This window comes from Cucurbita maxima, unplaced genomic scaffold, assembly GCF_002738345.1.
Source record: "Cucurbita maxima cultivar Rimu unplaced genomic scaffold, Cmax_1.0 Cma_Scf00038, whole genome shotgun sequence".
Taxonomy (NCBI): Eukaryota; Viridiplantae; Streptophyta; class Magnoliopsida; order Cucurbitales; family Cucurbitaceae; genus Cucurbita; species Cucurbita maxima.
The window spans coordinates 1,690,032-1,705,284 of NW_019272054.1; the positions used below are offsets into that span (position 1 = coordinate 1,690,032).

At 37.0% G+C, this 15,253-nt stretch overlaps 3 protein-coding genes and 1 pseudogene across 3 annotated transcripts; all 4 read right to left on the bottom strand.

Moving 5' to 3' along the window:
• Positions 1 to 4,335: 4,335 nt before the first annotated feature.
• Positions 4,336 to 5,266, bottom strand: LOC111468878 (annotated as a pseudogene).
• A 1,157-nt stretch (positions 5,267 to 6,423) lies between these two features.
• On the bottom strand, positions 6,424 to 10,068 carry LOC111468947 (nudix hydrolase 14, chloroplastic). The gene is made up of 7 exons (XM_023114115.1): positions 9,811 to 10,068; positions 9,620 to 9,725; positions 9,452 to 9,529; positions 8,559 to 8,651; positions 8,278 to 8,370; positions 7,954 to 8,052; positions 6,424 to 6,796 (listed from the first exon to the last, which is right to left on the bottom strand). Exons 1-7 carry the CDS (start codon positions 10,035 to 10,037, stop codon positions 6,557 to 6,559), a joined length of 936 nt encoding a protein of 311 aa, XP_022969883.1. The 5' UTR covers positions 10,038 to 10,068; the 3' UTR covers positions 6,424 to 6,556.
• Positions 10,069 to 10,450: 382 nt separating this feature from the next.
• Positions 10,451 to 12,271, bottom strand: LOC111468879 (stellacyanin-like). Its single transcript, XM_023114008.1, has 2 exons — positions 12,103 to 12,271; positions 10,451 to 10,773 (listed from the first exon to the last, which is right to left on the bottom strand). Exons 1-2 carry the CDS (start codon positions 12,269 to 12,271, stop codon positions 10,451 to 10,453), a joined length of 492 nt encoding a protein of 163 aa, XP_022969776.1.
• Positions 12,272 to 13,668: 1,397 nt separating this feature from the next.
• On the bottom strand, positions 13,669 to 15,007 carry LOC111468880 (cucumber peeling cupredoxin-like). Its single transcript, XM_023114009.1, has 2 exons — positions 14,836 to 15,007; positions 13,669 to 14,180 (listed from the first exon to the last, which is right to left on the bottom strand). The coding sequence occupies exons 1-2, from the start codon at positions 15,005 to 15,007 to the stop codon at positions 13,669 to 13,671; spliced, it is 684 nt and encodes a 227-aa protein (XP_022969777.1).
• Between the last annotated feature and the right edge of the window lie 246 nt (positions 15,008 to 15,253).

The window sequence follows — 15,253 nt, forward strand, 5'->3', positions numbered from 1 at the left end:
AAAAAAAAAAAAAAAAAAAAAAAAAAAAAAAAAAAAAAAAAAAAAAAAAAAATTATATAAATATTTTCTAAAATATACGAATGCAAAAGTTTGGATATATTAATAAAACGGTTCAATAATTTAAATTTGTTGTTATTTATGTATTGCAAATTCCAAATAGGTTTTAAGTATTAATTAATTTATTTAAGTGAGTTGCTTTTCTCTTAAAACAGTTCTACTTTTTGACTTTAAGCCATAAAAATTTGAATTATTTGACAGGTTTTAAATCAAATTCAACCTTATTATTTATAATGACAAAACAGCTCAATCACAAGAATAATTGTGTATAATTAAATAAAACTTTGGTTGATTTTTGGGTGATAATAGTTATAAATAGGCAATAACTAATAAATATTTATTACAGCCGCTATCAATGATAATGATATCAACCTGTTGTACCTTTTTTTTGGGCTTAATTATCATGTTAAGTCTCAGATTAAGATGCATGTGAATAAGAACGCAACATGTTGGAATGACTTGTGTTAGCTTGTAGAAATAATCTTCACTCTTACAAAGCGAAGAGTAGGTAATGTGACCATAATTGCTGGAATGACTCGTGTTAGTTTGTAGAAATAGCTTTCACTCTTAAGAAGCGAGGAGTAGATAACGTGACTATATCGTAAGGGATGCAAGAGAATATGGTTCGAATATGACGGGATGTTGTTGAGGTAAGAGTGGGAGGATAGACATCTTACCATTTTTGTACATCAATATATTAGCTTCAAGAATGCCATAAATTAGCCATATCACCTGCCCCTCACCCATAATTATTTACTCACAAGCCCTCGCCCACAAATATGTATTTAACAACAACACCCCACACTTTCCTTAATTTACCCACACGACCCCAACATCTTTGAGACAACAAACATGTGGAACCAATAATTCTATCCAATGGGGAATATTTGTAATCGGGACGAATTATGTCGAATTATGTCGGAGCTTTCGAAACTTTCACTAGTTTTTTCACTGCAGATATAGTCTAGTTAAAATTTTAGATGATTTTATATCAGGAAATTGTTGTAAATTGTCGTAAGTTTTTTATTTTATTTAGTAATTAATTCATTCAAAATATAACCATTTTGATTAAATAAGAATATTAATTTGGTGATTTAATTTATAATCATTTTAATTAAAATCTTATTTATTTTGGTTATAAATCCTCTTAGTATGCAATGGTTTTTTTATTAATATTCTACACGAATTATCCCTATATAAATAGTGTGTCTAGAAGGTTGTTGATATCGGAATTTGACATCGGAATTTGATATCAAAATTTGAGAGAGTTTTGTGTGTCACATTGTATTTCTTGAGTGACATATTGGTGAGAGTGTTTGTTGTGTGATAGTGAGGTATTCATTTGTAATACTTTGATTATTAGTGATGGGTTGCTACCCATGGATATAGGGAAACTTCTTCTCTCTGAACCACGTAAATATTTTGGTGTCTATTTGTGTAATTTCGTTCATTGGTGTTGTGAGTACATTTGTTCCGCTTTCGAAGCATAACATAAATTAATCTATTCATCTTCAAAAATTTTGAAAATTATTTTTACAAGTTTGTTATATAATTTTAAATAATTTGCATGATTTCAAAATCTTATTAGTATAGTTCGTGTTTCAATAATAATTTTTAAGGTTTATATTACATGATCGATTCATAGGATATTTCTAAGCATGATTCTCGTGTAGGGCTGCAAGCTCCTCATCCGTGGCCACCTTTCAATGGGGCAACCTTAATGCTGTCCTATATGTTTTGGTCACTCTCCTAGTGATTGGTTGATGAATATGTATTGAATGGGTAGGCTCAATGTTGACTGATGGTGTACCAACAGAATTGGATTCAGTTCAAGACTGATAACTCAGCTTCGGTAGCTGTGGCATGCTAGCATTGAAACGCTGTCCCAAAAACACTACAAATTTCTAATAAGGAATGATAGCGTGTCGAGATGTCGTAGGCAACGTCTTGATGCTATGGACAAAAACATGAGTGCATGAATGTTTGTGTGTGTGTGTGTGTGTGTGTGTGTGGAAGAAATATGTGACACGACACATGACACTATTTTTGTAGCATTGAGATGCGGCTGCAGATTGCTTGGCTTGTTTGATGCAATTTTTGGTGTTTAGACAACTCTTGACAGCGTTTCACGTTGTCTCTCTTTGAGCCTTTTGGCTTGTTTCCTTCTCTTACTTAGTTCCATTTTCTTACTACTTTGATAAAGAAAGAAAGTTCTAATTTTGCTTCAAATGCTCAAAACTATGTGTGATTAATCAGATATATAATTGTAAAACAAAATATAAAACTCAAATACAAAGACAGACTGACGTTTTAAAATGATCTATAATGTGATTGCATAACTCTAAAATGCTGATTCACTTCGATCGACAGCTTACGAACACCAAAAAAAAGTAAGGAGAAAGGGATGAGTATAAACATATACCTCGTAAGCAATCTGGTTGTAGGCTATTATCGCATCTTTATCCTAATAAGTATCCATGAGCTTTCCTTAGGACTCTAAGAAGTTCGGGCCTAGGTATTGCTATCTGAGCAACTGGGTACCTTAATTTTTCGAGCAGGTCTCTGAACTAAAGTGTACCCATAGGGGTTTGTGCTGGTTTAATCTTTCTTTTCTATGACTTGGGTGGGTTGTCTTTCTGAACTGAACTGAAGTGTCTTGGGTTGAGATGCGACCTCATAAGATGCGATACGGCTGGTTCTAAATTTGAACAACAATTTGACAAACCCTCCCATGGGACCAGTGTCCATGGGGTTAGTTGATAGATCCTCCCATTGGACCAAAAGTTGTGAAAGTTTGGGAGAACCAATTTTCTGTGTCAATCAGCTATTAGGTCGCCTACATGATCCCACACTCCCCTGCTCTGGGACAGGTTTACAACACAGAGGTTCTATTTAGGAGACCCCTAGTCATCTCCACTAGATTGTGGCATGTGTCGTGTTACCCTAATCGGCACGCCTAGCTCCACAATATGGGAACAAGAGTAGAGTCTTGAGGTACGGTACTAGAGTGAAAAGGGTAGTGGATAGACTGATGACAATATTCACGCTACTATAGCATGATGAGTTATCTTGGTCATTTTTGGTTTTCGTGGAGGCCTACGAGATTCTTAGGAGCTTTTAAGCAACTTAAATCTCATCTCTCAATTTTAGGACGCTAGGGGTTTAGCTCTTCGGAGCTAATCCATGTCTTTAGGTGTACTTAGGTCCAGACCTCTAATCATTGCTCACAATCCTAAGGTGTAGGGTCTATTGGAAATGTTTGACCTGGGTCAAAGTGTAAAGGGCACTACCTGTGGCACACAAATCTTAACTTAGTTCTCTCATCGCTTTACTAGGGAGTTATACCTATTGATCACCTAAGCACGTATTTCATAATTTAAACTTCACCTTGGTCATATTTGGGGGTTGAGGTCTATTAGATTCCTAAGGCATCTAGGTGGCTTAACACGAACTTCTAGCTCCAGGTTGCTCTGTTTTGACTCATAGAGTCTTTCTTAACTTGGGAGCACTAGGGTCTAGGCCCTCTAACCATCACTCACGATCCTAAGGTTCTCAGTCTACTAGAGGCGTCCTGAACTAGGTCATCATCTAGTCAACCTAACTCTAGCGCCCGAGCTTTGTGCAGATAAACACTCTCTACAAAGGAGAATACAGTCAAACACCTAGAGCTAACACATACTATATCATCCACACATACAAGCAAACAAGTTCAATGGAGAGATAACGTCCATTAATCACTTGGAGCATATATCACAATAGCTCATCCTCCCTTCTAATACGACAGAAAGCATATAAATCAACATTCATCACAATTTTAATCATAGGGGCATTTTGATAATTTCTTACATCATGCATAAATACTCATCCATATTGTCTAACTTGTATTCTAGTCGTGCATATGCTCTTTGTAGCTTTGCATAATACATAAAACAACATGCTTCTCGAAAATTTCAACATAGGGGCATAACAGTAATTTTACCATACTCATCCAAAAATGCCTTTATGAAATCCTAAACCTGCATTTTCTAACCACATAAGGAAAGAAATGTTCTCATACTAGTGTTGTAATAGAAGCAGAAACAAGATCAATCGCACTCACGTACCCACAAACAGAAATAAAAAAAAAAAAAGATATGTTTGTTTGTTATTTTAACAACAAAAAGAAATGAAAAACATCATATACTCAAAAGCTTTCTCCCCTCAAGTTGTTGTTAGTGTTTCATTTATTTGTTTTGACATATTTTGACCCTGGTCGTTGAAATGACCTAAACACATATTCAATAATTTTCTAATCTAAAGGAAGATATTCTAAATTGGTTAACTTATGCCGAAGCTCACACACATCGATGCTTGGATAGAAGCCGTCATTTTCAACTTGGCATTCAATTGTGTGAAGATACCTCTCATTTACTTTGGTCGTAATGCAACTCAGAATTTCGAGTCCTTCGGCAGCTAAAACTCGAAGAATGTTGGAGACAGAGAGCCTATGTTGGATGGCTGTGTCTAAAACAACTTGAATTCCTAATCCATTTTTCGACCTCACCACCACTGAATCCCTCCGTGAGGAATTAAGCGTTTCCACATGGCCATATTCTCGCCGGAGAGATTTTTGAGCTTATCTCTTTTATCAAACAATTGTCGGATTCTTCTCTGCATATATTGAATGTACTTGACAGTTTCATACATATGGTCAGATATCGAGCGCTTTCCCTATGACAAAAGAATGTTAATTTGTGAAAAAGAACATAGCCCATCGAAGAAAATGGTACCTTGAGGTATTCGAGAGGGAGAAGAGAGCGAAGAGAGGAGTAATGAGAGGACATTTCTTGTCTCCTTTGGCGTTCCACATCTCTATGCATAATCTTATTCCTTTTTTGTTCGTTGGGGTTCTCATCGTTGGAACCGTTGGGCGGTGGGTTTCTCCTGTTAGATAAAAGTTTTTTCTTATTTAGATTCACACGATTTCAGAATACCTCCGTTTGACCATTTGACAAAACAAGTCGAATGAATCACCAAAGTTTTAGAAGGCAATTTTGTAGGGACTGGCACAGATTTAGTTAGCCACTCTCTAGTCATTTTTAGGATAGTTTATATTTAAATAGAAAATCTGTTCACAATATTGAATAACCTGACGGCAGTCAAAATTTCAGCTATTCTGTCTTCTATTTTATGCATTTTATTTTTCTTTCAACAACCTCTCGTCGACCATTTCCTCTCACCGAATTTCTCTGGCTGATTATAGAAAAACAACAAGTGATATCAAAGCCAGGTTGAAGCCATCGGTGTATATCATTGCGGAGGAGCCAACTTATCAACTAATAAGTTGAATAGCTCAAGTGGTTAGAGCATCAATCTTACAACACACAGGTCTCAGGTTCAATGAGTAAAAGAAAATGCAAAGTGTAAAAACACACACATCGTGGGGGGCTCACCTAACGGCGGAAGAGGTGATCGGAAAAACACACGCATCGTGGGGGGCCCACCTAATGGTGGAAGAGGTTTGATGATATGTTTTCTTTATACCCGACTCAACCCTTTGTATTGTAAATTTTAAAAAATATTGAAAAAGTTGTAAAAATTTATATGATCATATAATAACAAAAAAAATAATAATAATTTAAAATAAAAATAATTTTTGAGTTAGTTTTGATTCAATTTTTATTTATTTGAATTTAATTCCACCTAAATATTTGATAATTCAACCAAAAACTATATCAATTATTGCAATTTTTTCTCAATTTAAATTCCATTAATTGACCTACTACTTTTTTAAAAAAATTGTAATCTTTATAAATTTATTAATTACAATTAAATAATTTACAACATGTATTTAATTAATTATATTTTTGTTTTTTATTTCATAATTTTTTACAAACTTCGAATACGAGAAATTCTAAAGATATGATAATTAGAAAATACTCAAAGAAATTAATACATATTACATATACAAATAAATTGTACTTTCCTTTCTAGAGTTGAAAATCTACTATAATTTTTACTATTTATATAATTCTTTGTGAATTAAAAAAATGCTCAAAAAAATTAATAGATATCAAGATTTATAAAGATTATAGTGAGAAAATAAAATTTTAAAATAACTATTTTTAAAAAAATAATAATAAATGAAAAAAAAAATACACGCCGGAATTTCCACTCCTATCTCAAAAAAAAAAAATAATAATAATAATAATAATAAATGGAAAATTTCACACGGAGAGAGAATGAAATAGCTAGTGGGGATGAGGGACAGAATGGAGAATTGTTCCTCGTCTCCGTCTCCGTCTCCGTCCCCGTCCCCGTCCCCGTCCCCATCCCCGTCCCCGTCCCCGTCCCCGTCTCCGTCCCCGTCCCCGTCCTATAGACATCTCTAATAATGAATCCAACTTCAACGAGCATAATTTTATTCCATAAGGAACTAGTTAATCTTTTACATTACGCAGAAAAAGTTGAATTGAAGAAGGAAAACACGTGTCTAAGGTTCAATGGTGAAGAGAAGACGCTAGCATTGTTTCAAAGAAGGCAAAAGCCCTTCCTTCTTAGCCATTTCATAGAGTCCAATGGCCATTAGAGCCTTCGCATCTGCTGTAACTCGCCACAGTTTTTCATAGGGAACAACATGAACCTTAATCAGCTCACCATGATCCCTGAGTCCGGTTTCCTTTCCTTGCAGCTCTGCAATTGTCTCTTTACTTGCAGATCCTCGGTACAAGAACAGACCAATTCCCTCATCACATCCACCCTAACCACCAACGTGTAACATAATGTTTAGTATTGCTCATACACAAAACAACCCACAATGTATAAAACTAAGGATGTTATTTGGATATGCCTTTTGTGTAATGATTTCTTTAGAACTGTGATAAGCATTCAAGAGTCGACGTGTACACAAGAAATTGCAAAAAAGGGTAAGTCACAAATGAATTAGTTAGAAGAGAGGAAACTTTTTGGGTAATCATCGTCTGCGGAGAGAGTAAGACCCAATCGAATGTTATAGGCTGGTGTGAGAATGTGAGATCCCACAACTATTGAAGAGAGGAATGAGTGCCTGCGAAGACCTTGGGCCATGAGGGTGTAGATTATGAGATCTCACATCTATGGGACGAGAACCAAACAATCCTTATAAGGGGTGGAAACTTGTCCCTAACAGACGCATTTTAAAAACCTTGAGGAGAAGCTTGAGAAGGAAAAAGTCACCAAAAGAGGAAAATATCTGCTAATAGTTCCTCGTACAACTAGCAACTCATACAACTCTATTTGGCAAGAAACTAAACTTAGAATAAGAAGTTTCTTGCCACCCTACCTTATATTCCCAAAAGACAGTAGCTCTTAATAAAACATTCCAGTAAAACATTGCAAATTAAAGATCATAGATCTTGTAGGAATATGAGGATGCGAGATCCCACGTCAGTTGGGAAGGGAAAATAAACATTCCTTATAAGGGGTGGAAACCTGTCCCTAACAGACGCATTTTAAAAACCTTGAAGGGAAGCTTGAGAGGGAAAGAGAGAAAAAGAAAAAAAAATATCTGCTAATAGTTCCTCATACAACTCTGTTTGGCAAGAAACTTAACTTAGATTAAGAAGGTTATTGCAAACCTACCTTATATTCCCAAAAGACAGTAGCTCCTAATAAAACATTGCAGTAAAACAACAGATTTATTTAGGAATCTAAGGATGTGAAAACGTCAGTTGGAGAGGGGAAATAAACATTCCTTATAATGGTGTGGAAACCTCTCCCTATGAGACGAGTTATAAAACTATGAGACTGACGGCGATACGTAGTAGGCCAAAGCGGACAATATCTACTAGCGGTAGGCTTTGACTGTTACTGAGGAAAAGACTAGCCTACTCACGATGGCAAATTTTGAACCATTGATATCAATGAAAATGAACTTACAGGAGAAGGAAAGACTCTGCATCCCGTCGATGGGTCCAAGAAGCCAGTAAGATCGACCATGTCCTCAAGCTTTAATCGAATGCCAATTTCTTCTTCAACCTGCCATGATTACCACGTCAAAGGACACATCAAAAGCCAAAGAAACCCTTCACCCTTCTATAGAAAATACAAAGATTTCCTATAGAAAAAAGAATCAAATTACCATACATATTAGTATATCAGCATAAACTCAGGGAACCTTTTTTTTTTTCCTTTTTTTTTTTTTCCCACATTACAAAACATAAAGTTGCATCACATCAAGAGCGAGAGAGAGAGAGATCGGACCTCACGAACCGCAGTGCCAACAAAATCCCCCTTATCATCATCCAACATACCAGCAGGCAATTCCAACATGAGCTTCCCAACCGGAACTCTAACCTTAAACATAAAATTTCAACTCTGTGTGATCAAGATTCAAATTTCAAGCAGTGTTTCACAATATAAACAACCTAAAAATTGTGACCTCTGATAGTTATTAGCATCCAATTACATGGCTAACGATTTATTCTCAACAAAACTCATAAACTTCAAAGAATAATAACATATAAAACGAAATAAACATCTACCTGCTCAGTGAGGACAGCATAAGTTTCTCCTTCGCAACTCAAAAGGATAAGCACAGCAACAGCAGGTCCTCTCGCAAAAACAATACCTGGAACCTATACTACATTTAGGTCGTGGAAAACACCAGCTATGTTATAACAGCCCAAGCCCACTGCTAGCCGATATTGTCCTATTTGGGTTTTCCCTTTCGGACTTCCCCTCAAGGTTATTAAAACGTGTCTAGCAGGGAGAGGTTTCCACAACCTTGTAAAAAAAGGTTTTGTTTCCCTCTTCAACCAACGTGGGATCTCACAATCCACCCCATTCGAGACCCAGCGTCTTTGCTGGCACACCGTCTGTTGTCCACCCCCTTCGAGGCCCAGCGTCCTCGCTGGCATACCGCTTGGTGTCTGGCTCTGATACCATTTGTAATGGTTGAAACCCACTGCTAGCAGATATTGTCCTCTTTGGACTTTCCCTTTCGGGCTTTCCCTCAAGGTTTTAAAATGTTTTTCACACCCTTATATAAAGAATGCTTCATTCCCCTCTCCAACCGATGTGGGATCTCACAATCCACACCGTATAAGAAAGGGCATTGTTTTTATCCAAGTTTATCAGAAGAGTAAATCTAATTACATTAGTGCCTAATTGATTTCCTTAGCTTAATACCAACAAATATGGCTTCATTCTGATTAACAGAAAGGGAAGAGATAAGAATAGAGCATATTTCAGAGGAACATTTTAATAAGTGATAGTAGTAATAGTGATCTAATTATAATTTATGATTGCTTACTAAATGAGTTAAACAGCTCCACACTTTACAAAGTGTTGTCCAAATAATCCAAAGTTATTTTGAACAACCATTGCTAAAATTCACCTTCCCAAGTACTGATTATCTATCAAAATCGCCAAATACCTTCTTCCCGGTTTGCTTATCGTAGATATCGGCTTGAAATTTGAGAAACCCAATTCTGCTTCCGAACATATCAACTCCCTGAACAAAACATTCCTTCATTACATTATGACCAAAGTGGATTTCCCAAAAAACTCAAAGCTAAAACTCGATGAGTTTATTTTCCACCACCTGAATAAGCACGCGCTTCAGAGACATGGCTCCCTGGGCTAAAATCCCACTCTCACCTTGCAAGTTCATCAGCCATTGTTTGAACAACGATGAATCCACAGCATTCCTGCAATATCAAGAATTAAATAGTGCCTCAACAAAATAGTTATTCTCTTGTAGAAAAATAAGAGTGGAAAGGGAATCGAACTTGCCGTAAATCGGAATCGGAGAGACCGGGTGCAGCGAGAATCTGCACAGGTTGCTCGTGTTGGCAGGGCAAGGTGATGGATTGGCTTCGATTTGCAGAATCGGCCGACATTCGGCAAGAGAAGGATCTTAATCTGAAGGAACCAGTGTGAAGGAAAGAGGAAGAAGATGAAAATTGCAACCCTTTGCGCAATGAATGCAGAGAAATGGAGGGTTGAAGAAACTGCGTCATTTTTTTTACTCAGATTATTCTCTTCTCCCTTCTTTTTTATTTTATTTTATTTTATTTATTTATTTATTTATTTATTTTTCCTATTTTCACTTATCATTCCCTAAATTAATGATGTGGGACTTTTATCATCCAACAATAAGTATTTAACCGTTGAACTAGCTCTAAATAGTCGAGAGTAAGTATTAAAACTATGATCTTAGAGATTTAATAAAGAAAAAGAGTTTATCATAACCAAGAAACTTGAATACGGAAAGTCAAAGAGTTGACCGATACATTAGGAAGAACTGAGAAAGAACTAAATTTATTCCTGACAAGTCAAATTAGGAGAGCAACCCAATAAAACCTGAAACAAAACATAATCAAATATCCAATGCCCAAACAATAAAATAGATGAATGACATAAACATCCCCTTCTAAGCCATCATCAACCCAAGAATGGCAACCACCACCACCACGAACCCAATTTGGCCGGAAAGAACCGCTTTCGTTGCTGCCGATGGTGGCGGCGGTGCTGGCGAATTGGCTGGAGCCATATCCATCACTGTAATCACGAGCTTCTGACTTTGCCCACAGTGGCCCTCTTTTCCACAAATGTACCATTTCTTTCCAGACTTGGCCAGAAAAATGGGGTCGTTTCCAGTGCTGAATGGAGTCTGGTCAGCTGGGACTGTGCAATTCTGGAAGTCAGAGCCGTTGACCTTGTACACATTGTGATCTCCTGCTGGGTACTTGAAAACTGAAAAAAAAAATAAATAAATAAATAGGAATCACTACTCTTTAATCGAAAGGTTTCGTAATAATAGAGATGTATTCATTACTTATGAACTCATGAGGTGAGATTTTCTCTCAATAATCCTCAACAATTCTCCCTCAAACAAAGTACGTTGTAGAGCCTCCTCTAAGGCCTATGTAGTCCTCGAACAACCTCTCCTTAATCAAGGCTCGACTACTTCTCTGGAGTCGTCGGGCAAAGTACACATTTATTCGACATTGTTGAGGATTATTGGGACTGAGTCCCACATTGGTTAATTTAGTGGAAGATCATGAGTTTATAAGTGAAGAATACTATCTTCATTGTTATGAGATCTTTTGGGGAAACCCAAAGCAAAGTCATGAGAGCTTATGCTCAAAATGGACAAAATCATACCACTGTGGAGATTCGTGATTTCTAACATGGTATCAGAGTTACATAAGCCTTAGGAGAGACTTTTCGTGATTTCTAACATGGTATCAGAGTTATATAAGCCTTAGGAGAGACTTATACACACTTTATTCGAGGGGAGAATTGTTGAGAATTATTGAGTGTGAGTCCTTCCCTATGAGAGCTTCATACGCCTCGGGAGAGAAAGCCTTAGGAGAGACTTATACACACTTTATTCGAGGGGAGAATTGTTGAGAATTATTGAGTGTGAGTCCTTCCCTATGAGAGCTTCATACGCCTCGGGAGAGAAAGCCTTAGGAGAGACTTATACACACTTTATTCGAGGGGAGAATTGTTGAGAATTATTGAGTGTGAGTCCTTCCCTATGAGAGCTTCATACGCCTCGGGAGAGAAAGCCTTAGGAGAGACTTATACACACTTTATTCGAGGGGAGAATTGTTGAGAATTATTGAGTGTGAGTCCTTCCCTATGAGAGCTTCATACGCCTCGGGAGAGAAAGCCTTAGGAGAGACTTATACACACTTTATTCGAGGGGAGAATTGTTGAGAATTATTGAGTGTGAGTCCTTCCCTATGAGAGCTTCATACGCCTCGGGAGAGAAAGCCTTAGGAGAGACTTATACACACTTTATTCGAGGGGAGAATTGTTGAGAATTATTGAGTGTGAGTCCTTCCCTATGAGAGCTTCATAAGCCTCGGGAGAGACACATTAGTAACTAATAGACACTTGAGTCACTTTTAACGGACAATGGTATGATATTATCCGCTTTGCCCATAAGCTCTCATGGGTTTGTTTTGTACTTGACAAAAGGCCTCATAAGAGATGTATTTCTTATTTATAAATATATGATAATTTGGGACTTCAAAATCATGTACAAGTCAAATTTATTTAGGAACGACTTACTGAGGAAATCTCCGACGTAGAATGTCTTGCCTTGAGCCCATGCAGTGTAATTGACATTGGTGTTCCAGCCAGCGTCGTCTCCGACAGTGTAATTAGTGGCGAGAGCGGAAGGGGCGAAAATGGCGACAATGGAGAGGAAGAGGAAGAGATGAGAGGTGGAGATGGCCATGGGAGGAGATTGATGAAGTTGTGAGATTTAGAAATGGGTTTGATTTTTGGGTGGGAGAGGAGATGGAAAATGAGGCATATTTAAAGATAGGTGTGTGGGATGAGGGCGCCGGCCATGGACGGCCGGGCAGCTGGCTGCGGGCTGCTGAATGGGCGCTGAAGGATACAAGAAGATGGGTGGGGGTGGCTTTTGACAGCTTGTGGAGAAACGCCAGCGGCAATGCAACTGCTTAGAAAGTTTCTTAGAGATGTTTACGAAGCACATATATTTATATTTCTAATTGCATTGTTTCAACACTTGGATCTCTATGACTTTATTCCTTACAAATATAGTGGAAAAATACATTTCAACATTTTGGAAGGAAACATTAAGGACACATTGAATATTTTTATGATCGAGTTACTTACTCATTGCTTTTAAGACTGAAAACTATTCCCATTAAACACCCTTGACTATAGAGTTTCTATGATTGAGGTACCGAATTTCTTTTAAGCCTTTCTTATTTATTTAGATCGCTCTCATTCGAATGTGGTTATGGTTCATTCACGTACCTCTCTTTTACTCGGGTGTCACCTAAACTATTTTTCAAAAAACCTACAAAAAGAATGATGTCAGAATTTAGTGCAACTTATTTCGAGTTTGAATTAGTTATGGAGTATATGATATTCGTAATCCTTTAATATCTTGAAGAATATATTAGTTAAGAAATATATTTTAAATATTCCTAATAAGTTAAATTAGAATAATAATATATTTTATTTTATTATCAAGATTCAGTTAGTTTATATTTTTTTTAGATATTATTTAGTATCTTATATCTTATTGTGAAAGGTTGTGAATATCAATAAAGTTTAATAACCTTCTATCCCAATTCTATTTCTTATTCTTAAATCTGAATTCTTTAGTTGAGTAATAATATTTTCATATTTATTCACACTTTTGAGGGGTAGATATTGCTTCAAATATTTATATATTTAAATTTCTAACACTAGTTAAGAGAGTTTCGTGGCTCAAGCAAACTATTTCTTGAGTCCTATTGAATGTTTTTGAGTTGGGTTTGGTTATTTTAATTATATTTATCGTTTTAGCATCCCAGAGATGAATTTGGACAATGTTTTAGTGTTTTATATAATTAAGGATAAATTTATGATAATTTTTAAATATTTTTTTAAAAGTGTTGAAGTATAATCATAATTTTAGATAAATGAAAGATCGTGTGTATGTAACTCGCATGAAATCTTTTTGGGTGAATAAAAAAGTATGGATAAATAATATCATAGGTCAAATTTATTGGTCTTGATATATTTATACAATGCTGAAAAAACAAAGCATAAAACAGCAAAAGCTAGGTAAAAGTTGAATGCATAAAATAAATGCCTAAAATTCCAATCCCATAATCATATAATAATGCTACCCAGAACGGCAGCCACCACCCCCAAAACCCCAAGATAGGCGGAAACAGGGGATTTTGCAGCAGCACCGGATGGCGGCGGAGCGGTGGCACTCGGACCAGGCAAATGCGATGGTGGGATGTTCTGGCTTGGAGCTGGAACGATTGGCAATTGTGGGGTAGTTTGATTCTGAGCAGGCGATTGCGCTGAAGGAGAAGAGGCGGGGGGCATGGGTATCGGCTGAGCAGGGACGAGCGCCGATGGTAGAGTGGACAGGGGGTGAGCGAACTGTGGGACGCTGGCTGGGGGTGGTGGGTTTTCCACTGAAATGATAAGCTTCTGACCAGACTTACAGTCGTGGCCAATGGTTGAAATGAACCATTTGAACCCAGGAAGAGTCAATGGAACGAAATCGTTTCCGGTATTCAATGGCCGTTGATCTTTAGGCTTCGCGCACTTCGAGAACGTCGAGACGTCCACGTCTAGCACGTTGTGCACCCCTTTCTTGTACCTGAATACTACAAAAAATTTCACACCTTTTATGAACAAATTTATTTTTTGATGTATTGTTAACATTAAATGGATGGGTAGTGGAACTAGTGCCTGCTAGAAAGTTGGGTTCAGAGGAATAGATTGTGAGATTTTGTTGGAGAGGAGAATGATCTCCCTATCATACCCATTTTAAAAATTTGGAGGGAAAGTTCAAAATGGACCCTATTTGCTACGTGTGTACTTAGGCAGTTATAATTAGTATTAGAGTCAGACATTAGAGGTGTGTGGAATGGCTAGATTGTGAGATCTCATATTAATTGGAAAGGAGAACGAGTGCCAACAAGGACATTGGCCTCAAAGGAGGATGGATTGTGATATCCCCATATCGATTGACGAGGAGAATGAAGAGGAACGAGTGCCAGCAAAGACGCTACCAGGTTGGTCCCTGAGGGAGGGTGAAAGGTGAGATCCCACATCCGAATTAGAGAGAGAAACAAAATATTATATACAAAGGTGTGGAAACATTTTCCAAGTATATGAGTTTTTTAAACTTAAAGGGAGCCCGAAATGTTTCAAACCCTTCAAAGTTGAAAATTAAACTCTCTTCGTCTTTGATTCATTTCGACTCAAAACAATTAAAAAATTAACGACAAACTAACAACAAAACATGAACAAAGTTACCTAGGAAATCACCGACGAAGAACGTTTTGCCAGAAGCCCAAGACGAGTAGTCTACTCCAGTGGTCCAACCACTCCGATCCCCGACTGTATGATTGGTTATGGCCGAAACCTCATGAACCAAAAATATGGGAACGACGAGGAAGAAGAAGAGGAGACGAGAGAGGTCGGCCATTTTGAGAGGCCACATTTGAGAGACCATTTTGGTGGCATGGGTATTTATAGACACTATTTATTGAGCCCCTTCCATGCCATGGTCGCGACAACAAGAAAAGATAGGGCTTTGGTTTTGGACCGAATAAGGTTTCTTTTGTATCAAACTATGTTCCAGCTTACCTCTTCATTATCGATCAAATATTTTAAATTTTTCTCATGTGGACAATTTTATTTTTAAAATAACAAAAAAAAAAAAAAAAAAAAA